General features: G+C 41.3%; 1 protein-coding gene across 1 annotated transcript in view; it reads right to left on the bottom strand.

Moving 5' to 3' along the window:
• The window catches only part of GPC5 (glypican 5), a 1374959-nt gene extending 1357744 nt beyond the window's left edge, over nucleotides 1-17215 (bottom strand). Inside the window, exon 1 of the mRNA XM_032610694.1 lies at nucleotides 17042-17215. Coding sequence (XP_032466585.1) covers nucleotides 17042-17207 — 166 coding nt within the window. The 5' untranslated portion in view covers nucleotides 17208-17215. The remainder of the gene's footprint in view (nucleotides 1-17041) is intronic.
• Nucleotides 17216-26526: the final 9311 nt, after the last annotated feature.

Genomic DNA, 26526 nt, shown 5'->3' with positions numbered 1-26526 from the left:
TAGGATCACAATGATGCCTGATAGAGTGAGACCTTGAGTTGCATTCCAAGATCTACTCTTGCATTTTCTCCATTTTAAGACACTAAAAGATGCCTCATAAATTTATTTATACATTATTTTAAGGAGGAGGAACTATTTTATTAAGTGCACACATTAAGAAGTTATTTCACAAAACATCAAAAGGTAAGCATAAAAATATAATAGAAAGGAGGAAATAGTAGGAATAAATAGGAAATTATGCTGCTGGCACTGGGGGTAGGCAAATAAAAGAGAAAGAGAATAAACAGCTTGACATGCAAAAAGCCAAGAGTCTCTTGATTTCTCAACTTTAAGAAATAGAGGTACAGGGGAGGTGGGTTATTCCATGAGGATTACAGCTATGTTCTCATCAAGTATAAGATGGTCACCTACCTTTGATTATTGAAAATGGTTATGTTACCATTTCCCTGACAAAATGAAATTTTAGGGCATATACTGTAGAAAATTTTTTTTAATTACAAAGGAAACCCACAAATCTGAAAGTCCACTAGCCTAGAAAGTGGGATTAAAAAGAAAAAGAGTCGGATTATCAACTCCCACTCACAGAAGCGGTGACTCACAGAATCACAAACTTTACTAACTGTTCTAGGGATGCAGGGAATTGTGAGACACAGGTAAAGCCAGGAGGAGTCTGAGGCCATCACTGCAGCTCCCTCCATGTCACATTAACATAAACCCAGGCCCAAAGTTAACAGAAAAGGTTACTAAGCAGTTGCTCAAACAAGAGTTATTTGGTCACAAACTATCTCCATTTTATACTCTAATAATTACATAACTGACAGTGACATTTTCTTATGGCCCATGACGCATAAATTCATAAATCAGTCTGACGGTTGTTTGCTAAAAGCTGCACATTGATTTAAACTAGTATTAGAAGAGCTAGGATACAAACACATATGTAGATATCTATGGCTAATTGAAATCACTTAAGACATTGAATGGCTTGACTCCTTCTGGCTCAGATTATTATATTAGCTCCTCTAGAAGTTTTATAACTCACCTACAAATAGACAGTAGGGAGCTACAGCATGAGACTTTATTAACCATGCAGTGAGAAGCATATGTCATTTGAATAGCCATATACAACATGCAGTGTAATTCAGGTTACTCAAATAGCCATGAATTCAAGGTCAATACGTTCCTCTTGCTTTTGGGACTGATTTCAGCTGGATGAACAATTTTTAAAGTACATGAGAAGCACCTTAATAGACTGCTGTTGCAAGACAAGTAGAAGAAATCAAAATCATATTGATTCCACCTCTTAAATAATTTGTAAGTTTACTTCTTTCCACCTGTACTACCACCACTCTAATCTTAAACCTAGAAAAGAAGTTTTAAATGGATACGCTACCGGCAAGAAAAGTCTTTTTAAAATGCAAATATCTGATCATGGCACTTATGCTAAAAGATTTTCCATGACTTTCGATTGCTCTTGAGATACAGTCCAAAACCCTTAACCCAGCCAAAAAGGCCTTAGGTAAGGATGGCTGTCTCTCAGTCACCACTTCTGCACTCATTTCATCACTTTCTTAAGCTGTAGACATGTTCATAAAGAGTGTACTTTGCAAAACGCTCATACGCAAAAGAACGACCAATTATACTCTAGCTCTTTCTCTTCTTCTCTGCAGAATTCAGCTTCTCGAAAGGGGGGTCTGAATTGATTGTTTCCACCTCATTCTCATGCCAGCCCTGCCGTCTCAAGTCTGACCTGACCACTCCTTGGTGAATGCACACACCCAGGTAACTGGTGGACTCCGCGTTGTCAAATCCAAGGGACACATATCCATTTCTAACCACTCTTGACCTCTTTGTGGAATCTGCCAATACTTACTCCCCAGTTCTCAGAACCCTTCCCTTTCTTTGATTTCTAGAACATCACTGGATTATCTGCTTTCGCCTAGTCCTTAATTATTTGTGTTGATGCAGGTTCTGCCTCTCAGTTCTGTCCCTGAATGAACTTCTACTCCCAGGAATTCACCCACACACTTAATGATCTCCATGTCTTTATGTACATCCCTCTCTCAAGTGATGTTTGGACCCATGCTTGCAACTATCTATTGTACATTATCACCAAGGTATACCAGAGTAACCTCCATACTGACATGCCCCATGTTGTACCTTCTTCCCTGCAGACTGTCTTCTACACTCTGAAAGCTACTTCAAAAACTGGGCATCCTACTAGACTCATCCTTCCACTCAAATCCCCTAAAAATCCCACCTTCTAAGTCTCTCCATCTGCTCCATCCACTTTTTCAAGAAGAGCTTCCCTAATTGGTATTAAGTAAAAATGTCCCAGGAGAATAAATAAAAAGTGAGTGAGGAAAAAAAACACTCTTTCCCTAGGCAAATAAATTTTTTCTTAATAATCAAATAAACAGACTCTCTCAAGTGTAGTACTTCCCAGAGCTTTAATACTGATTTGTACTGTGGCTCTTTAAGAGACATATTCAGGATGCAGCGTTGCTCGCGAGCTAGTGAGACCCTCCTGCTAAGAACACTAATGAAACAGCCCATAGAAATAATATGCAGCAGATCACAGTCTGGGTTTTGCTGGTTATTCTTTTTGAGGTCAATTTAACCAGCATTCTTAAAATGGCATCTTAAAGGCTGATAGATGTGTAAGCTCCTGAGTTGTGGGTGCAAGTGGGCAGCCTTACAGCATACATGGGCTCTTAGCCCCCCTTCTCAGGGGACTATTCAAAAGATGCTGAGTCTTCCTTGCACCTGTGTTAAATTGCAGAGTAATTTCCTGTTCCTTATTTTGATTAATAAATCACATGAATTCATCAAATATTGATTAAACACCTGTCCTGTTCAAGACACTGTGATAGTTATTAAGGATACCAAGAAGGACAGAATGCAGTTTTGCCCCTCCAGGGCTCAACCTAGGGGGAGACGCATTTGTAAAAACTTTAATTAATGTGACAAAGTGCTATGAAAGAAGTATGTACCAGGTTCTCCGGAAGCACAAAGGAAAAAATGGTTTCCTCTTCTTGGAGAGACAAGAGAGGGTGTCAGAGGGGATTTTGAGCTTTATCTTGAATAATTTTTTAACTAGATGCTTTATAGTATCCTCACCAAAAAAAAAAAAAAAAGGGTAGAAAATATTCCTGTTTAATAAATGAGAAAGTGAGTTTATTATGGTTAAATTTGTCTAAGTTCACAAAACTAATAAGTAGAAAAACAAATTTGAATTCTGATTGGTCAGACAAGATTAGAGGCAGAAAAGCAGGGGGTGGGGGGGAATGATATTCCACAGAGAGTTGACAAAAGGCGAGATGTATGAAAAGGTGTGGTTCATTGGGGAAACCAAAAGCACTGAGCTATGGTTGAAATGGAACACCAGGTCTATGTATGGTATATGTGGGGTGGGGGTGGGGGTGGTTGCTGGGGAGTGTGAAGGGTCTGGGAGATTTTCCTACTTGCAGGTTAACGAGCTAGCATGTGACTTGTGAAAACAATTAAATAGAAACCAGTTAGAGTCAGGAGGCCAGAAAAGGGAGCTCTTATGCCCTGACCCCCTCTCTTGTCTCTCCAAGAAAAGGAAATCTGGGCTAAAGCTGAATTGCAAGCCATAGTTGAAGATTTTCCCAAAGTAACCAAAGATCCTCACAGATTTGCTGAGGACTTTAATGTAGTCATTCAAGCTTATCAACCTGGTTTCTCTGACTTATAATAGCTAGTCCATATGCCTGCTGGTGAAGGCCAGGGCTGGCATTGGATGGAAACCACCAATTAGCAAAGACCTGAAAGGTTTCTAGAATTACAATCAGGAAAAAAGCCCCCTAACTTCTTATATGATCAGGCTCAGGTGATCACTAGGCAACCTCAGGGAGCAATTCCTAGGGCTTTTCCAAAGCCTGTTTGACTAGAACAATAGTCAGCCTTGAACACAGAAATCTGATGAACCTGTTCATTAAGATTATGATTGACTTCAGATTGTTTTTAAAGAAAATTCTGGTCGTCCTTCAGATGTTGGTTTCACCTGCATAGTTTTTAACTCTGTTTATTAACGGGCTGAACCAAGACCTTCCCCGTCTAGTGAAAAGGACCAGGATGGAATGGGAAAACTGTCCACCCCAGATTCAGTTAATCTGGTACACCAGCTCTCTCACACTCTAGATGAGTCGCCTATAAGGAAGACCACCAAACTTCTTAATCCTCAACTCCAATAAATGAAGGCTCCTAAATGAAACCCAAACCCTCCTAGTTTCTGCTATTATTTGCAAAGAGCCAGGACATCGGGAAAGAGACTGTTACAAATGTAAGCACACACAGCCCTCTATCCAGCCTCTCCAACATCCTCCCAATTCTCAATGACGGGCTCTGAGTAACTACAGGGGCTCCTCCCAAGCCTCCCTTTTTATTTATTTATTTATTTATTTTTGCGGTACGCGGGCCTCTCACTGCTGTGGCCTCTCCCGTTGCGGAGCACAGGCTCCGGACGCGCCGGCTCAGCGGCATGTGGGATCCTCCCGGACCGGGGTACGAACCCGTGTCCCCTGCAGCGGCAGGCGGACTCTCAACCACTGCGCCACCAGGGAAGCCCGGTTCCTCCTTTTTTTTTACGTCGAGCCATAATTTGCTTTTTCCTTTCAATTGGGCCATGAGTCACTTTGGTTACATAGCTTTACCTCTCTGGGTTTAGTGTCCACGTGATTATCCATACTTTATCATTTAATAAACATTAATAGGCATCTACATTAGCTGTGGATTCTAAGTGCAATAAACCTGCTTATGTATGTATATATATTCATTTAAATTTGTCCGATTACTTTGTTAGAACACTTTCCTATAAATTGGAATTGGTAGGCAAAGGGTATACAAAAGTTAAATTTTGAGTGATACATGCAAAATCCTCCCCAGACGTAGAGACAGTCTTCACCAGTCTTCTTTCTCAGTATCTGTAGATGAGTGCTCTATTTGCTACAACCACAGGAACATTAGCTATCAGTATTTTTAATCTTTGACAATGTGATATTCCTAAGAAATTGGTTTTCCTCTCTTACTCTTGAGTCAATCATCTTCACATATCCTTATTAGTCATTTAATCATTTGAATTTCCTCTTTATGTTTTTTCATTTCCCTTGGAATATTAGTGTCTTTGTCACCAATTTATAAGAGCTCATGCACGATTAAGGATGCTAACCTTTTGGTTGTTGTGTATTACAGATGAAATGACATAGAGTTTTTCCCCCATTTATTTCACTGTGATGTTTGTTTTATTTTTTGATTATACAGAAATTACGTATTCAAATAGAGTCACTCTTTTGTTCTTTTTGCTGGTTTTTGTTTGTTCGTTTGTTTGTTTTTTAGAGAAAGGCAATGTGAAATCATTGAAGGATTTAACATGAGAAATAAAGATAAAGTTTACTTCATTGGGAATTAATTGGGAAATGAACTGGCAAGGACCAAGAACAGATGTAGGCTGATTGAGTAATCCAGCCGTGAGAAGGCACTAGGTTAAAGCATGGTGGTGGCAGTGGTGGTGGGTAGAGAAATTACGGGGACGTTTGTAAAATAGATTCTGTGACATTTGGCTGTTGATTGAATTAGTGGAGTCAGTGGGGATTAGATTGCTTTTTTATTCTGGGGTGTTATCTATTTAGTCAAATTTCCAACTGAAACCTAAAGAGTTAGCCAGCACCAGTGTTCTTCATAAAAGGCGTGAGGGAAAATGGAAGGAAAGAAACAACTAATTAACAGAAGCATGATCACGAGGTACCTGAATATGAATAGAGAGATCATCATTGATTAGAACTTCTAAAAGCATTTATAACTCAACTCTAGAACAGATTTGTGTTTCTATATATTTTAATTACAAATCAAATGATCTCTGAAAGCTATGGGTTTAAATATCTAAAGTATGTAAAGTTTTGTCATACAGGAAGGATCTTGAAGGGAAATAAATTGGTATCTCAAATAGAATTATTCAATAAAATTTTTTATAAAGGGCAGGGTATAGGAAAACTATAAAGGATACTGCAGTACTCCCTGGCTAATAACTGTGGAGAAGGGGCTGTTACTACCTCAGACGAGACAAGAGGAGAAAGTAGCTACCAGAATCCAGAGAAGAGAAGTGAGGTCGCTTGAGAGGAGCTGTGTGCTTAGGTAAAGGGACTTAGGCAGGCTGCCGGGACCCCACAAGGTGAGACCTGGAATGCACCACACTCCACTTGCCCAGTCTTCTTCTCCAGCCACTGCTTCCCAAGGGCTGCCAGAGGCAAGAATGCCTTTGATGTAGTCCAGGGACAGAGCAGGATGGAGAGTCCATCTAAAGGGGCAAGCAGAGACTCACCAGCATGCTCCACCTCTGTGCCTTTCTTACGGAAAAAATGTTCTCATCTGCAATGCAGAAGACACACAAGAAGACCCAGCAGCACTGTGACGTGCAAGAACGTGATAAAACGCAGTAGAAAATTAACCCCTACTCCCCCTAATGACGTCAATCACGAGCTGCAGAGCCTCTCCCTGCTTGCATTTGAGCAGCCTGTTTCCAGGCAAAGTACCTCCCTCTTGATCTTAATAGAATTAATTTAAATGACATTATTTCACAAAAGACCAGTCTTTAGATCTTAAACTACATAATATGAATAAAAAAATTTGATTTTACCTTAGAATTAAACTATAAACAATTAAGTAACTTATTAACTAAAAGAAAGAGTGAAAGGATGGACTAAGTTTCTGTGAGTAGAGGATCAATACTTTGAGAGTGAGTGATGGGAGAAAATTATTTGAAAGTTTAGAAGTTTATTAGCATGAAGAAAAAGGATCTCTACTTTGCCTGCTCTTTGATCTCATATAAAGAATTTTTAAATGTATCTAAGAATTACATTTCTAGTATTGATAGAATTAACTACATTACTATGGATTATATTATTGTTTACAAAGCTTTTACACCATACCATGTGGTCCTCATAAACCACTGAAAGGGAAAAGGAACAGCCTACATACTATCCCTGTGAAGAAAGAAAAACATTTTCTGAGAGGTTGAGTTATCTGCTGAAGGTTGCATAGCTAATAAGTGATGTAGTCAAGACCAAGCTATTTCAGAATGAAATTCATTGGTATTCACTAAAATATGTGACCATAATATGGGACAAAGTATAAGTTAAAATGTCTCATTTCCCATTTATTTATCCCATGACAACTTTTCAGTGCTCTGTCATACTTACCACTTTTCCTTGTTTTCTATGTAAGATATGTCCAAAGATAAACTAAATATTAAATATTTAACAACTTCAAGCTTATCTGTGACCCTAAACTTAGAAAGGTAAAAAGCAACATTTAGTTTTGTTTTGCAGCTAAAGCTCTTAACTCTTCAAATCCAGACCCACATATCTTCACCTGATAAAGAGGACTCTGAAGAACTCGTGGATTCCTCAGCTTTTTGACTCTTTCAATGTTATTCCTCTTTCCTTTACCTTCTAAGTTAATCAAAAAATCTTTTTTTAAAAAATGACTTTTACACCCCAGAGTAAAATGTATTCCAAGCCCGGTGAAGAACAGACTATTAATCTCTTCACTTTATTGACCTACTTCAGTTTCAGCTCATTAAACACAGACATTTTCAATGATCAAAAGAAAATGAACCAAAGGCAACTTGGTATAACCTTACCAAATAAGAGAGTTGTTCAAAAAGCAAATAAATCTGAACGGGTAATTTAATACTGACAGTCTTCCATTTAAAGAGTATATATGCTATGAACAAGGACATGCAGAAATAATTTCTACGTTCATTTGATCAGTGAAGTCACACTCTTGATATGCTTTTTATCCAACTCTCTTCTCAGTTCTTAGCCTCTCCCAAAATGAATACTATACTGAAGGAATTATGAACTAACATCCCTTGAACCTATAAGACAAGGAAAAACAAAAGACTATGAGCTCTAAAAAGATAGCTGCCAAAGATTATTTCATTATATTGCCATACAGAATTATAAAAACTAAAGTAAATCTAATTATCGGAGCACAGGAGAGGAAAACCAGTAATTCAAACCCATTATCCTAAAAAGAATAACAAGCAATTTAAATTAGGAAACAAGAAATGTTCACTAGCTTTTAAATATGACTGTATTTGAAAGATATTTAAGTTACTAGCTGAACCATACCAGAATATGCGTGTCTCATTAGCACTGACTTAAGTAATCCTTTACTTAGGTAAAACTTCCTAAAACCAATTCTAAGATATCCTAAAAAAATAACCAATCACAATTCACACAGGAAAAAAAAGGGTTTTTCTAAGATATCACTGAAAAGAAGTCTTAAAGGCTAGGTGAGTAGTTCTAAAATTGGAATTGTTGTAAATACTTTAGAGACAAATTGTACCTGCTACCATACATCATGTTTTGTGATTTAACGCAGTTATTTTCTTGCTTCCTCTGAAAGACTGTGGCCTCTCTACTTGGTCACATGGAATCTAGACCCCAAGTCAGTGTTCTTTAACAAACAATCTTCCCAGCTCAGGAACAATTCCATAGCTAAGTGATTTGCACTTTTTCCCAACATGGAATTAATCAGGGTAGGAGATGGAAAAACCAAATCATCTTCCAGTTCCTTACTATTAATTTTCTCACGGAAAGAAACAATTTTGCAAAACATATATTCAAATAAAACACAAACCGACCAACCCACAGCCAGTTGTAAATTATAGTTGGTCACCTTTATTTTTCTCCATTCTTCCAATAATAGATCAATTAATGTTCTAAGGCAGATCAGTCACACTGTCTACATGGTGATAACAACCGCAAATGAATCCTTCAATGTTAAATAATCTTCCTTCCCTTGCAAGACATTTGAGGAAACTTTCTTTCAGACGTTGGTTTGGCAATTAATTTACTCCATTTCAAAAATGTTAGCTAAGATAGATAAAAATTTCTTTAAATTTAAACTCAAAAGCATTAGGTTACTTTATAAAATTTGTGGCAGTTACATAAGAAGATATTAACTCCACATAAACCATTTATTCAACAACACAACTAAGCCCAGATCAGAATATATTTTTTAAAACTTCACCATCTACATTTCTCATTCTATTAATATCAGGCATAAAAAAACATAATTAAACACAATAAATTGAGCCTGTTGGGTAACTACGAATATAAGATTAATTCTAAAAATCAAAATTGATTTATTAAGTTTGGCCTAATCACAGAACAAAAAGATAAATCAATCACAGTTCCTGCTCTCAAGTAGCCTACAGTCTAGCAGAAGGAAAGAAACACATTTAAAATCAGTATTGCTACTTTTGAGTCCCAACCTTACATTAGAAATAACTAAATACTGATCTGTATGTGGTGAGTGAGGATTTCAGGGCTGGTCAAAGAAAAGACAGGACCTCATGATGGCAGTAGTATGCAATGAGCTTTAGTTGGGTGCCACTTTGACAGGTTGCATGAGAGGGGATGTCCCTCACAGCAGGAGACCTGCTGAGACATTGGTGCAGGACCACCACCCAGAAGAGGAAGAAAACAAGGGAAATCCCAGGAGAGAGGGGTATTGGAGAGGGGGCCCCCATGTCTAGGTGATATTGCTTAGTAGTAAGATGGGAAGTCTCTGAGTCAAAGAGCTTCAAAGGGCAGCAGTAACTTGGGGTCTTTTACTGCACCAGAGTTTATTTTATCTGTATGGCTAGCAGATAAGTTCAGTTTTGTGGGGTTTGCAAAGCAGGCAGGCTCTAAACGACTAAAAATATGTTTACTTGAGCTATATTTAAAGCAATTGGAACTGTAAAAATTTGAGTTTGGCACCAGTGGGCTTTGGGCTAATGGTCCCAACCAGCTGTGAAGAAGTAAAAGATATAGGGGCCAATTTTTAACTCATTTTTATAACACCATAAAACATAAAAAAAATCACTGTATCAATAGAATCTTGGGTGTTCAATACCTGTGGACTGACTTCTAAAGTTTAACTTAAGAATCAGAGAGGTTCAAAAGGTGAAATAAGAGGCTCCTTGAAGCTTTACTAAAGTATTCAACAGACATTTCAACTCCTATTTTGTGTCAGCCGCTGTTCTGGGCACCAGATATTCTACAGTGAACAAGGTACACAGCTGGACTGGCTACATAATTTGCAGGGCCCAGTGCAAAAAGGAAGCACAGGACCCTTTTTCAAACTTCAAGATGGTAACAGCAGGACATTAAACCAAGCATAGGGCCCTTCTGAGTGTGGGACCCTGTGTGACTGTATACGTTTCATATCCATGAAACCGGTCTCGGTAGACATGTTCTCTATCCTCAACATGCACGCAATCTAGTGGTGAAAAATCAACAGTAAAAAGAAAAGAAATATGGCACCATGAAAAGTGCCATGAAAGAAACAGCGGGGAACAGAGTTCAGTGAACCTTGAGAAAGGCTTCTCTGAGGAGCTGACATCTAAGCTGAGACCTGAGGCTTGCAAGCCAGCCAGCTATATAATGTGTGTATGTGAAGGACCCATAGGTTGGACATTTATACTAGTGGCTCTCAGTCAGGACGATTTTGCCTCTCCTGGGTCATTTGGCAATGTCTAGAGACATCTTCTGTTGTCAGAACTGGGGGTGAGGAAAGGCGCTGCTACTGGCATCCAGGGGGCTAAAGGTCAGGGAAGCTTCTAAACACCTTACAATACACAGGACAGCACTCGCCGCCCCTGCCAACAACAAAGAATTCTCCAGCCCCACAGGTCAGTGGTGCTGACACTGAAAAACCCTGAAGCGGAATGAATGTAGATAAGGCGATCACAGAGCTGTGAGTGGGGTAAGAGTTTGGCACATTTGCCTTTCACGTCCTTAGCCATGTGACTTTATGGTAGCAAATATTAGAAACCTGTATTTCCAACAACAGTAGAGAATTCAATGAATGGTGCAGTGATTCAGTAGAATCTTAGTCACTAAAAAAATACATATTTAGAAGGATGTTTACGATTGGAAAAGGCATGTTACAAAGAAAGAAAAAGTGATTCTACATTCTTTCAAAAAATATTTATGTGCTGAGCAGAGGACTGATGAGGGTGTTGAAAAGATAACTTCAAAGGGTTATTGGTAGTTATTTCTGGATGGTAAAATTGTTTTTGCTTTCTTTGTACTTTTCAGTATTTTAAATTTTCAAGAGAAGTGTAGACTCTCATAAAATCATGAAAGTACAAAATCTCATTTTCTTTCTGAAAAAGTGTATTATACATTCAACTTACATGGCAGCCATATGTGAACCTGATAAGGCTAATCAAAAACTGTGATATTTGTTGTGATTCACAGAAGAATGACTAATCGTTCTAGGATGATTTTAGCAGTACCACTGGTAAAATTTGAAATTTCTAAAGCTGGAAAGTAGAAGAATTGAGGGCACAATTGGTGGTGTCTTGTCTTCTAAAGGTCAGGCTTTCGTAAAAGAAAGGTAGATATGGAAAATGGCTACTCTCTATTAAAATGAATCGCTCTTGTTAGTTAACGGAGTAGATAGGGTACCACGTTCACAATCTATTTCAACAAAGTATATGAATGAAGTCTCTCATGACTCCATTTTAACAAAATGAATTTGTGGTTTCTTGAACAGTTATATCAAGAGGCCATTGATTTATAAGTCATGTCTGTTTACAAGCAGTATCTGGTTGTTGAAATGTTACTCTTGGTCTTATACCAATTAATGATAAAAGAAATGTTATAGACCAGGAAGGTGTTCTTATCAGACAAGCCAAATTCCATATTCTAGAAAGTCCTAGCAAGCTGGAAACATGGTTGGGGGAAGTATAAAATAATTATAAAATGCTATTCTTTTTTTTTTTTTTTGCTGTACGCGGGCCTCTCACTGCTGTGGCCTCTCCCATTGCAGAGCACAGGCTCTGGATGCGCAGGCTCAGCGGCCATGGCTCAAGGGCCCAGCCACTCCGCGGCACGTGGGATCTTCCCGGACCGGGGCACGAACCCGCGTCCCCTGCATCGGCAGGCGGACTCTCAATCACTGCGCCACCAGGGAAGCCCTAAAATGCTATTCTTAAGTTTCCTAAATTGCACCCCTCCTTAAAGCCGATTATACAAATACAGGATGTTGGACACTTGGCAAAAAGGAACTTAAATTTGGGGATGGAGAGAGGACAGGGACACACACAACACTTACATTTGTTAGTAAACTGACTATGAGGGAATAGGATGTGATTTGTACAATTCAGGCCCTGATGGAGAGTCATACTCTATGGCCTCAAAGTAGAAAATCATACTCGCTTCCCCATTATGAAGCTTCACTAAAAGCCTGGATAAAAATGAAACACATCATTTTCTTAGACATCGAAGCACACGCCAGATTTTCCAGAGGAGAAAGTGACAAGTTTCCCTGACACTGGAACTAGGGCTTGATGTTTACAACTCAACAGAGACAACATGCTCAGAATAAGAAAACAATGATGAGACAAAGCCACTTGAGACCTGTGATGCAGCAGGATAGCCACGAGGACACTCTACAACCACAAAAGTAACTAAACATCCCCCTCTTTTGATCAGCAAGTGACTACTGCTTCTTCATTAAAGAAAACTAGCCCCATCTTAATCTTCCTGACACCTAAGTAAGTTATGAAGATGCTCAATTCCTGAATTGCCCTGCTTCCTTAAACCCTTGTAATCACCCAGCACAAAGCCAAATCCTATAAAAAGCCCCTTTGAACTGCCTCTAACCAAGGCACCCACAGTTCCTGAGCTGTGCGATCTCCCTTGCTGCAGAAAATAAGACCTAGTTTGTTTGACTGTCATCCTGATTCTGGTGGTTCCTGGCTGGTGGACTTCAACCCGAGACAATCCTGTTATTACTAACCTGCCCAACATCAGCCTGTGGGTCCCTTTTATGGTTTTGGATCACCATAACCATGCTGCCCAAGCAGCAAAAGGGGTTAGTTCATGAGAAACAAGAGTCCCAAATTGAGATTACTGTCAATGAGTGACTATGGCCACCGGCCATCGAATGATGTGACTCCCTAAGGCATCTCCTACACACTCCTTCACCTCCCTGAATACAGACAGCAGGGTGGTGGTAGAACCAGTGGCTATGGGTGCTGCAGCTAGCAGTGGTGCAGTGCAGCTTGGTTTCTTTCTTAGAGTTCCCCTTAGTCCACAAAAAAACAGAATATTCACCATAACCTAAGAAATACCACTTCAGATAGGTTTCTTTGATTTTCCATTAGTTCATGAAAAGAAACAAAATGTTCACCATGACCTAATAAGTATCATTTTAGATAGAAACATATTTCCCGATTTTAAAAACAATCATCTGTGACTTTTAAAAAACTAGTTATTATAAAACACATTCTGATTTATAGAGATCCAAAACTACAATTTCACCCTTAAAGGTCAAGTTCAGCTACAATCAAGACACTAAATAAAAAACTGTAATAACAGCAACACATTTTTTGAGCACTTACTATGTACCTAGATTTGTGCTATCTTACATACATGTATTATTGCATTTCATCTATGCAACATGCCTTTGAGAACTAACATCCCCATTTTACAGATGAGAAAATGGAGGTTCAAAGAGGACAACTGATTAACCTCAGTCACACAGTTACAGGTGCCAGGACCAGGTTTTGAACCCAAATGTCTATAATTCCAAACTCCAAGGTCCCCAAGTAGATTGGTTTCTCTTGGGTATCAGTATAAAACAACACTGCCCTTGAAGCCAATATAAGACTGGATTATAATGAAAGCAGTTTAAAAAAACACAAAAGAGCTATAGCGCACTACTTAAAGTGTCCTATGGTATTAGAATTTAACTTTGCCACATCAAGTTTATTTTTATTATACTATTTACAGCCAAAGCTACCAAGAAAAAAGTTATCTTTCACACGCTACTCTCTGTATCAAGCAACATCCACATTTTAAAAACTAGTTGGTATATAAAATCTGAAGGTAGCCTTGGATTTTTATAAGCTTCTCCTTTCTGAATTAGCTTCTTTAAAAAAAAAGGAAATAATGCATGTGTGAACAATGCCTGTGTGAAGAGAATTTCAATGGGAAAGCATTATCCCTTCTCCCCAATAAAAAAAATAAAAATAAAAGGACCTTTTAAAAGACATTTTCACTAACAGTTCTTTTCTGGATGAAATAAACAAGAGCAAAGGGCACCTTGACTACTACCTAGGAAATAAAATCAGAACACAGGGAAATCTGTAATTCTAATCACATTTACACCTTCTCTCCTTTTTTACATTTCTCATCCAAACATCCTTAGGAGCTCAATAGGCTTAAAAGAATTGGAGCAGGGTAGAGAACAAAGGTGAGGGGAATCTGAGAAACAGCTTAAATGGCTGTTCTCACCATTTTAGTAATTTCGAATTGGGTAACATAGTTTTCAGAAGATGTAAAAGTCACAAATATAGAATGAAACTGTAAAAAGTTATTCTACCTGCTTATATTTTAAAAGTGGCATTTTGGCTAGGCATCTCAGGAATTAACTACTTGTGGACAAGAAATGCAAGAAAGCACTAAAAAAAATTAACTTTCAAGGAAAACAAATATCAAATTTAAATGTATTAGCTTTAGTCAATGAAAGCCTATGTGCTAAATACATACACCTGCTAAAAAGAATATTAATATTTGTATTCTTATGTGAGAATGACTACTTAGATATTAACTATGTTCTCTCTTGAGATTGAGGATAATTTTAGAAAATAAGATTCAACTACTATACTCAATCAAGCTAAATATTATAGATCTCATATAAATACAAAAATAAAGAAAAGCATTTATGAACCATGTGGTATGTGTGGTTTACTCAAATGGGGAATGAAAGTTTTTTTAGTGGAAAGAAAAGAGACGTCAATGTTAAAAGAAACAGTTTAATATTCATTTAATTATTCAAATCAAAAATGACCAACAATAGAGGAATGATAAAAATTCAGAATTATATCAAATTCAGATGTGAGTGCCTGTTAAAAGAAACAGTTTAATATTCATTTAATTATTCAAATAAAAAATGACCAACAATAGAGAAACAATAACAAGTCAGAATTATATCAAATTCAGATGTAAGTGCCTGTTATTGGGTGATCCTGATTCAGAATAATACTTTCACGTGACTTTTTCTTAATGCAAATATCAAAAGAATTCAGCACTTCTTTTCACCAGCACCACTGATGTCCCTAAGAGTGCAGCCCTGCATGGCCCCTTGAGTAGGTGCTGCTAGGATTCCTCCATTGCCCTTAAGCCACAGATAAAGAAAGGTACTAGCAATGGGGAAACAATCCAGAATGCCTTAGAAAAGAAGATGCCTGCCATCCTGGCTCTTTTTTGTGTGTCATGTATATCAAACACAAATAAGTGCAACCATTTCCATCTCTGTAGGACAGAGTTTCAGTTTCAGTAAAATGTTATGCCAGTGACTGATAACGCTGCAAAGTTCCTCTTCAAAAGAGATGAAACACACACAAGGTTCTAGAAATGTAATACCTTCTAGTCACTGTATTATGTTTAGCAGGTACCAGATATACTGAGATATGAGATGGGTGGTGAAATCAAGGCCTTACTGTCAACATTTACTGAACATATCAGCCAAAATTATGGGATCTGGGGGGCAAAATCTATGGTTCAGGTGAGGATTTCACAGCTCAATGCCCTCACCAAGTCCCCTGCCCCAACACAGACACTCACTTTAGTTGCATTAGCTACTGACAAGTGTGGTTTTTTTTTTAAATGAAACGAATGCACCGAAATAAGAACAGGTTTACAAGGGGGTGGTATCGTTTGAGAACAGAACTGCCCTCAGCTGAGAATATCCAACTATGTTGTTTCAAGTAGTATAGAAAAAGTGCCTAGTACCGAATAGGTGTTCAAATAAATATTTGTGTGTTTGTTTATAAGACTACTCTTGTAAACTAAAATAGTTTCGGCGGGCTCAAATGGCCAGATTTTCCTTGTGGGATGACTCCAGAACTGAGTTGACAACCAGCAAAGAAATAAAGCGAAAGAGCCACAGCTCCATAGTGCTACGAGCAAGCCCCCTCACCATACAAACTCAGAGGACAGATTTTAGACCCAAGCATCCTCCACAAGTTCTTCGTCCAACCAATAAGCTCACAGCATTTGTCAGTGTGTTGGCCTCGTAATTAGGTGCATTGCTCCAGTAAGATCGATCTTAGCTCCAGACACCTGCTGTCGCGTTTGACAACTAAGACCTATTCTTCCAGACCAAATGTAAACTGGAAATCCCGCCCGCAGAAGGAAATTTGCGCGGAGGGGGCACGGAGCACAGGGTAAAGGTGCAGGCACACGCGCTTACAAGAAGCAGAATCGACGCTTGCCACACTTACTGTATTCTTTCCCTTTCAATCTCTGGAAGATCTCATCCATGTCAAGTGGCTCCCCCGTGCATTCTGTTTGATCGCCTGTTGCCGGCACATCTTTCAGGCGTTGCATCTACCCAGTGGCTCCGAGAGACACACTGGGTAGTTTAGGTTCCTGCAAGGTGGGCTTGATGCCCAGGCGCGGAGGGGCAGCTAAGGGTCACACCAGGGAGGGCGAGTCTTAATGACAGAGGGGACCGGCCGCCCTTGTCACCGCCCCATTCTCCAGCAAAGGAGGATAAGGCAGCTTTGTGTTTTTACTATCAAACTTACAGCGACCAGCCCAACTCCGTCCACCGTACGAGAAAGCAGCCAACCGAGGCCCCCCGACAGGGCACTGGGAAAGTTCCCACGCGGAACAGAAACGCGGTCAGGCCGCGCTGTCCCCCGCTGGCAGGTTTACCGGCCCCTTCCAGCGCATTCGCCGAGACTAAGGGAGCCGGGCGGGAAGCAAACGCCCAGAGCTCGGCTCAGCCGCAGGCGGAGTCAGGGAGTCCCCGGAGCTGCGCTGCGCTCGGGATGTTCACGCCGCGCTTCCCCAGAGGCCTCCCCAGGATTCACCCTGCGCGGCCCGAGGGCCTCAAAGGTCATCTTCCCACGAAGGGCCATTCAGACAACCTGGGGACCGCAGGGCCGGCGCCCCGGACGCCCCAGCCCGCGCCCAGACGCACAGCTCCGCGCCGACAGTCCGCGCCTTACCTGCCCGCGGCGAATCCTGCAGCCCCTTGACAGGTCCCACCAGGCGCCACTGGAAAAGTTTCCTAACTTCTTCGCAGCTCTGCAAGCCCTCGCTTCGGGTAGACCCAACGAGAGCCAGAAGGAGGAGACAGCGACAGCCCACGCGCCAGGTCTGTGCGTCCATCATCGGTGTCCTGGTCACTCCTTCCCCCGCCGTGGAACCCCCTTTCCCCGCGCGCCTAGCGCTGCAGGCGCTGGAAAAGGCTCGGTGGCCGAGGTTCCCAAGAGGTGCTATCTGTCGGTGGGCTGGGACTCCGGCTTCACCTGCGGGCACTTGGCTGTCTCCGGAGGTGCCCCAAGGCTGAGACACCGGAGTTCTCAGTCAGAGCGCCGCCAGGTCTCCCTCTCCTGCGGGGCGAGATGGCGCCGCGCGAGCGAGGAAACGGCTGGAGTCACACGGAGCCCGAGAGTATCTGGCTCGGGGCACCGCCGCGGTAGCCGAAGGAGGGCTCGGCTGGAAGCGGCCGACCTGGGACGCTCAGCCAGTCTAGCTCCGCGGACAGGCCCCGCCCCCGCCCCGTGGTCAGGCCACGCCCCCCGCGTGCCGCCCGGGGCCTCCCTCACCCGTGGAGCCTGTCAACGGTGGTCCACGCTGGAGAGACAGCCGAGCGGCGCTGCGTGGAGCCAGGAAACAACTAAAACGGAACCCGACCTCGCTCTCCCCAATCCATTCCGGGGAACTGCAGTCTGAGGAAAAGAAGAGGCTCAGAGAAGACGCGATGAGAAACACCAACTGGGAATACTTCCATATAAATACTTCCGTATAAATCAAGGTCCTCAATGCATAGGAATTTGTATTCGAATTGCATGAAATGGGATCTGGGCACAATATAAAAGGCAAAAAACTATTTATAGTTAAAGATCTCAGTTGAGAGGCTTGATAGCACTTAGGTTTTAAAAGAGTACATGAGACGTTATTTTTTTAGAATTTCTGTATGTTTGCTGCTTTGGAACTTTTTTTTTTGTAACATTACGATTTCCTGAAAAAATTTAGAAGTCATAAAAATGACATTCAAACCTTATAACGTTCTTATTTTCACAATAAAGTCCAGTTTATTCTCTTATTACCCTTTAGCATCATATTTTGCTTCAGTACTTTGTATCTATAAGGGCCCTTCTGAGCTTTACCACTTCTGGAATTTCTTTAAAACATTTCTCAAAGAACTACTAGGGTAAAAGTGCTCAGGGGAGTTTCTCACAAGGAAGATAGAAAAATGAAGACTTTAAGTGATTTTAAAATGACAAAGGAATTTTGTCAATTTACAAAAGGACTGCATTAGAAACCATAAGCCAAAGGGCCAGATGTATTTTTGAAATATGATTGACTTAACACTAAGACTGTGAATGACAAGAGTGTTTCATCATCTACAGGCACCTGAAGACAGTCCTCCTCCAGTAAAACAAAACTACTTAAAAGCATCAGGCCAGGGAGACTATAAATGCTTTAACCACCTAAAGGGAATTTATTCTCAAATTTGAACCCTTGCCAAGAGATAGAGATGAATAATTTTAAGTCTTAGTTAAATGTCATGGGACTTTTTAATCATTCACTTAATCTTTATAACAACCCTGTAAAGTAGTTACTACTATCATCATTGTTTTACAGATGAGGAAACAGGCAGCACAGAGAGGTGAAGTGGCTTGCCCAAGGCCAACATACCTGCTGAGTGGTGGAATGAGAAACCCAGGCGTTGGAATCCAGAAGATGTGCTATTAACCACAGGCTCTCCTCGGCCACACCACGCCATACCGAAGAACCTAGTGGGTTACATTCAGTAACACAAAAGGCTGTTTATAGTTTATCAGGGTTTTTTTTACTAGTAAATATATATAATTTTTATCTGTGGCATTTTATTCTACTAGAATTCCTTCTATGTTAATATAAGGCTAATAAATCCCTAGGTTTTCCAAAAGTTTTTTGTCTTACCCGGATCTCTCCTTGATTGATTTGATCATCATAGAGTAGCATTAGCATTAAAAGAATCTCAGAGATTACTTGGTCCAATTCATTCACTTGGAATCTCTAAAACAATTTGTCTTACAAGGATAAAATCACAAACACCACTGAGAATGATTGATGGTTCAGTAAAAACTAATCAACTAAGAAATACTGATTGAACACATACTATATTTTTAGAAAAACAGTAAGCTAGGCAGAATTGGGATTACAGAGACATGTAAGCAAGTTCTCGGTGGTTTTGCAATTTATTTCAGCAGAATAATTAGGTGGGGAGTTATATACAGAAATGGAATAGGATCTAATGAGAAAATAAATGTCTAGTCCATGCAAAATGTCCTCAATTACAAAAATAGATATTTTGTTTCTACCTCTTATTCCCTACTGCTACCACCATGGATGAGCTTTAAGACAAGCTTCCTTCTGCCAACCAGAATACAATAGCAAAGTGCCTTTAATGTGGACACTGTAGAGCAAAATCTCTACACACTGTACTATAACTAATCTTTTGTTCAGTTTACCTGTAAACATTAAAGATGAAGCTAGGGAGAAATGTCTGTAATTTGACAGTGATAATGCCTCATTTTTCAAATGTTATTCAATAAACATTTATCGAATGCCTTTTATGTAATAGCACTGTGTTTTGCTTTTGAAATAGCAATACTTGTAGATGGAAGAATCTCTAAACGGTCATTATTTAAAATACACTTTAATATTCTTCTAAATGCAAAGCTTCTAAGTAACCCTTTACCGTGTGTCAACTCAAGACCTTGTAAAGAGAAATAAAGAACCTCCAGCATGGTTTAGGTGATCTTAATGATGTCACATTGCCCTCCATTCTGACTACTGCTTTAAGCTAATACTGGCCACTGGTTAGCTCACCCTCAGAAACTGACTGGAGTTAACTCCTGTACCCAATCAAAATTAATAGCTAATATTTACTAAGTGCTTACAGGTATTCTCATTTAACGTTTCAACCACCCCATGAGACAGTCACTATTATACTCATGAGGAAACAGAGGTACAAAGAGATTAAACAGCCTTCCAGAAGCACAGATAAGAGCCCAGATATAAGCCAGGCATACCGACTTCTGCACTCACGTGGCCACCACCTCTCCTGCTCTGACAAACCAGACACCTGCCTTGTGGCCCCTGGACTCAACCCATATCATATATGGGTAAAGATCCTGGTGGTCGGTGCTCTTCCTTGGGGACAGCCAGCTGGACCTCATCTCTGTAGTGGTCCACAGACCTGCAGCGACTCTAACCCTGGCCCAACTCTACCTTCCCGGCAGCTGCCTGAGGTCCTACTTAACCCTTCAATCAGGAGGACTGTAGTGTAAGAACTAAAATTCCAGGAGCGGCCTTGACCTCTTTGACCCTCATGGGATCCCAAAGGCCTACTGGTGTGTTCTGCACTAGCCAGATACGCCCCCCAACCCAGCAGTAAATGATCCCTCCCTGGCCAGCTCCCCTATCAGCCAGACCAGCTCCATCCCACCTTATCATCCACCTAACCGGTTTCTCTTCTCTGCCAGCCCCTCGAAATTATCCTACAAGTCAATCACATCCTCCATGGGAACCAAGGGTCACCTAACACTCTTGTCACTACAAAGCCTGCCTCTCACAGCCCTCTGGCTCACTCCACTCTCAAGTGGAACCCACACGTGGCCCTGCATGGCATGCGGTATCTTCCTCCCCTGGACTGAGTGTGTGTGACTCATAAACTGCTGTGAGTCTCATCTGCCCATCATGTGTCTGGCCATCTCTTATTAATTAGGAAAGGGAATCCTTCCTTCATCGGTGAGGTAAATAGGAGGCAATACAAAGGCTTCCACTTAGCTATTTCGCCAAAAAATCCTGACTTGCCTTGCCCCACCTTCTCTCTCTCCCAAATGCTGCCCGGTTAAAGGGAGCTAAATTGGAGGTCAGCCCCAGCTGACCCTAGTAACGAATTTCTGCCACCAAGTAATCAGAAGGAAATTGAGGGATGTTCTCCTGATGTCTCCTCAGGGTCAAGAGAGCAACGGTTGAGAAAAAGCTGCCTGCGGGAGAGAACTCATAGCAAATTACAACATTCCATAAAATACTCAAAACCAGATACCAAGATGAAATGTTCATGGAAGTCAGCGGGAAACTTTGATCAGCAAACACATTTTCACGCCAACGCTTTCTAAAGAGGTATATCTATTGCTAATGTATATTTCCAAATGGAAAAACCTCATCTTCTAATCACCAGTACACGTTTATCAATGATTTTGAAATATTTTAGATACACTCATGTCATTATCTCACAGTAATTATGCTTCAAGGCAAAGACAATGTAACTATTTCTCAAAAAGCATGAGATAAATACACTGTTCCTGTGTGGAGGTTTCAAAAGTATTTCATAGTGTATTTAATTTTACATCTTTTGTGTTTAATGAAAGACATTTGACTTCTTTCAGAGAACTTACTGAGAAATAAAAACATTCGTTGTTCTAAATGAGAATGAAAACATTAAAAATGACACTTAAGAAAGGAACCCAGGGACACTCAATGAGTTTATGAAACTAAATTTCTTCAAATAATTTTCTTCTAGTCCATATATAAGAACATAAAAATGGTGTTTTTCAGTTGTGACATACATTACATGTGTAAATTACAGTACATTATAATGGAAATGAATACAGTACAAATTTCTCCCATTTGCAAATGTAGACTTTGCACCCACTAATATGAACCCAACTATTCTTGATTTACAGAGTAAAATCCACATTTAAAATTCAGTTTCATCATTAATTATGCCAATATTTTAAGGAAAGACAATTGCATTAACAAATAAATTCAGTTGTTATCTATCTGGAATATGTAATATTCCTTCTTAAATGTTTTTCAGAAATTAAACTAGGCAAAAAAAAAATCTTTATACCTGTTTGTTGTTGGTTGTTTAATGCGAGAACTAAAGGGTCGCAGAAGTTTATCTGCCAGACTATAAGCCTTGTGAGATCTAGTGAGCCTGCCATATCCACCTCTACACTCTGAGCAGTGAGTGACTGACTGCATTTTGTGCCCATTCATAACTGTACTGAATGAATTTGGCCCCCATGAGTTTGATGTTCTCACGCGCCCTGTATTATCTTTATTAGATTTCTGTGATTATTTTTTTAACATCTTTATTGGAGTATAATTGCTTTACAATGGTGTGTTAGTTTCTGCTTTATAACAAAGTGAATCAGCCATACATATACATATATCCCCATGTCTCCTCCCTTTTGCGTCTCCCTCCCACCCTCCCTATCCCACCCCTCTAGGTGGTCACAAAGCACTGAGCTGATCTCCCTGTGCTATGCGGCTGCTTCCCACTAGCTATCTGTTTTACATTTGGTAGTGTATATATGTCCCTGCCACTCTCTCACTTCGTCCCAGCTTACCCTTCCCCCTCCCTGTGTCCTCAAGTCCATTCTCTATGTCTGCGTCTTTATTCCTGTCCTGCCCCTAGGTTCTTCAGAACCTTTTTTTTTGAGATTCCATACATATGTGTTAGCATACGGTATTTGTTTTTCTCTTTCTGACTTACTTCACTCTGTATGACAGACTCTATGTCCATCCACCTCACTACAAATAACTCAATTTCATTTCTCTTTATGGCTGAGTGACACTCCATTGTATATACGTGCCACATCTTCTTTATCCATTCACCTGTCAATGGACACTTAGGTTGCTTCCATGTCCTGGCTATTGTAAATAGAGCTGCAGTGAACATTTTGGTACATGACTCTTTTTGAATTATGGTTTTCTCAGGGTATATGCCCAGTAGTGGGATTGCTGGGTCGTATGGTAGCTCTGTTTTTAGTTTTTTAAGGAACCTCCATGCTGTTCTCCATAGTGGCTGTATCAACTTACATTCCCACCAACAGTGCAAGAGGGTTCCCTTTTCTCCACATCCTCTCCAGCATTTATTGTTTGTAGATTTTTTGATGATGTGTGATCATTTTTTAAGCAGCAGTCAGCCTTTTAATTCCCACTTAACTGCTACATTTTTACCTTCAAAGTGGACACTATCACTATGTGTTAGAATAGTATCAATAAACACTTTTGAAACTAGGTTTTAACTTCCAGACTAAAATTATGTATGGGTCATTGCATCATCAAGTATCTGACTTTCAATAAATCTCTGATGTCTGTTTCATTTCTTTTCATTTCCTTTCCTATGATAAAAATGTGAGGGGGGGACCTTGAAGATGGCGGAAGAGTAAGACGCGGAGATCGCCTTCCTCCCCACGGATACACCAGAAATACATCCACACGTGGAACAACTCCTACAGAACTCCTACTGAAGGCTGGCAGAAGACCTCAGACCTCCCAAAAGGCAAGAAACTCCCCACGTAACTGGGTAGGGCAAAAGAAAAAACAGAGACAAAAGAATAAGGACGGCACCTGCACCAGTGGGAGGGAGCTGTGAAGGAGGAAAAGTTTCCACACACTAGGAAGCCCCTCCGCGGGCGGAGACTGCGGGAGGCAGAGGGGGGAGTTTCGGGACCGCGGAGTAGTGCACAGCGACGGGTGCGGAGGGCAAAGCGGGGAGATTCCTGCACAGAAGATCGGTGCCGACCGGCACTCACCAACCCGAGAGGCTTGCTGCTCACCCACCGGGGCGGGCGGGGCTGCGAGCTGAGGCTAAGGTTTTGGTTTTGGACGGAGCTCAGGGAGAGGACTGGGGTTGGCGGCTTGAACATAGCCTGAAGGGGTTAGTGCACCACGACTAGCCGGGAGGGAGTTCGGGGAAAAGCCTGCACCGGCCGAAGAGGCAAGAGACTTTTTCTTCCCTCTTTGTCTCCTGGTGCGCGAGGAGAGGGGTTTAAGAGCGCTGCTTAAAGGATCTCCAGAGACGGGCGCGAGCCGCGGCTAAAAGCGCGAACCCCAGAGACGGGCGCGAGCCGCGGCTGAGGGCGCGAGCCCCCGAGACGGGCGCGAGCCGCGGCTGAAAGCGCAAACCCCAGAGACGGGCGCGAGCCGCGGCTAAAACCGCGGACCCCAGAGACGGGCGGGAGACGCTAAGGCTGCTGCTGCCGCCACCAAGGGGCCTGTGTGCGAGCACAGGTCACTCTCCACACCCCTCTTCCGCGGAGCCTGTGCAGCCCGCCACTGCCAGGTTCCCGGGATCCAGGGACAACTTCCCCGGGACAGCGCACGGCGGGCCTCAGGCTGGTGCAACGTCACGCCGGCCTCTGCCGCAACGTCTCGCTGCCTCTGCCGCCGCAGGCCGGCCCCGCACGCAGTGCCCCTCCTTCCCCCATCCCCCAACCCCCGGCCTGAGTGAGCCGGAGGCCCCGAATCAGCGGCTCCTTTAACCCCGTCCTGTCTGAGCGAAAAAACAGACGCCCTCCAGCGACCTGCACGCAGAGGCAGGGCCAAATCCAAAGCTGAGCTCCTGTGAGCTGTGAGAACAAAGAAGAGAAAGGGAAATCTCTCCCAGCAGCCACAGAAGCAGCGGATTAAAGCTCCACAATCAACTTGATATACCCTGCATCTGTGGAATACCTGAATAGACAAGGAATGATCCCAAATTGAAGAGGTGGAATTTAGGAGCGAAATCTATGATTTTTTTCCCTTTTCCTCTTTTTGTGAAGGTGTACGTGTATGCTCCTGTGTGACATCTAGTCTGTATACTCTAGCTTCCACCATTTGTCCTAGGGCTCTATCCGTCCATGACTTTTTTTTAAAAATTCTTTTTCTTAATAATTAAGTTTAATTGTAATAACTTTATTATACTTTACCTTCGTTCTTTCTTTCCTTCCTTCCCTCCCTCCTTTAGACAACGAATCACCCCAAATTGAGGAGGTGGTCTCAGGGAGCAGGATTTATGATTTTTCCCCCTTTACCTCTTTTTGTGAAGGTGTATGTGTATGCTTCTGTGTAAGATTTTCTCTGTATAGCTTTGCTTCCAACATTTGTCCTAAGGTTCTATCCGTCCCTTTTTTTTTTTCTAAATATTTTTTAATTCAATAACTATATTATACTTTATTTTATTTTTACTGTATCATCTTTCTTTCTGTCTTTTTTTCCTTCTTTCCCTCCTTCCTTCCTTCCTCCCTCCCTCCCTCCCTCCCTCCCTCCTTTCTTTCCTTCTTTGCTTCTTTCTTCCTTCCTTCCTTTCCTCCTTTCCTTCTTTCTTTCCTAATACTTCTACTAATTCTCTCTACTTTTTCTCCCTTTTATTCTGAGCCGTGTGGATGAAAGGCTCTTGGTGCTCCAGCCAGGAGTCAGGGCTCTGCCTCTGAGGTAGGAGAGCCAACTTCAGGTCACTGGTCAACAAGAGACCTCCCAGCTCCACATAATATTAAACAGCGGAAATCTCCCAGAGACCTCCATCTTAACACCAGCACCCAGCTTCACTCAACGACCAGCAAGCCACAGTGCTGGACAACCTATGCCAAACAACTAGCAAAACAGGAACACAACCCCACCCATTAGCAGAGAGGCTGCCTAAAATCATAATAAGGCCACAGACACCCCAAAACACACCACCAGACGTGAACCTGCCCACTAGAGAGACAAGATCCAGCCTCATCCAGCACAACACAGGCACTAGTCCCCTCCACCAGGAAGCCTACACAACCCACTGAAACAACCTTAGCCACTGGAGACAGACATCAAAAACAACGGGAACTACGAACCTGCAGCCTGCAAAAAGGAGACCCCAAACACAGTAAGATAAGCAAAATGAGAAGACAGAAAAACACACAGCAGATGAAGGAGCAAGATAAAAACCCACCAGACCTAACAAATGAAGAGGAAATAGGCAATCTACCTGAAAAAGAATTCAGAATAATGATAGTAAGGATGATCCGAAATCTTGGAAGTAGAATGGACAAAATGCAAGAAACAGTTAACAAGGACCTACAAGAACTAAAGATGAAACAAGCAACGATGAACAATGCAATAAATGAAATTAAAATCACTCTAGATAGGATCAATAGCAGAATAACTGAGGCAGAAGAACGGATAAGTGACCTGGAAGATAAAGTAGTGGAAATAACTACTGCAGAGCAGAATAAAGAAAAAAGAATGAAAAGAACTGAGGACAGTCTCAGAGACCTCTGGGACAACATGAAACGCACCAACATTCGAATTATAGGGGTTCCAGAAGAAGAAGAAAGAAAGAAAGGGACTGAGAAAATATTTGAAGAGATTATAGTTGAAAACTTCCCTAATATGGGAAAGGAAATAGTTAATCAAGTCCAGGAAGCACAGAGGGTCCCATACAGGATAAATACAAGGAGAAACACGCCAAGACACATATTAATCAAACTGTCAAAAATTAAATACAAAGAAAGCATATTAAAAGCAGCAAGGGAAAAACAACAAATAACACACAAGGGAATCCCCATAAGGTTAACAGCTGATCTCTCAGCAGAAACCCTACAAGCCAGAAGGGAGTGGCAGGACATACTGAAAGTGATGAAGGAGAATAGCCTGCAACCAAGACTACTCTACCCAGCAAGGA

Source organism: Phocoena sinus, chromosome 18, assembly GCF_008692025.1.
Source record: "Phocoena sinus isolate mPhoSin1 chromosome 18, mPhoSin1.pri, whole genome shotgun sequence".
Classification (NCBI taxonomy): domain Eukaryota; kingdom Metazoa; phylum Chordata; class Mammalia; order Artiodactyla; family Phocoenidae; genus Phocoena; species Phocoena sinus.
This window is presented reverse-complemented; position numbering and strand designations above follow the sequence as displayed.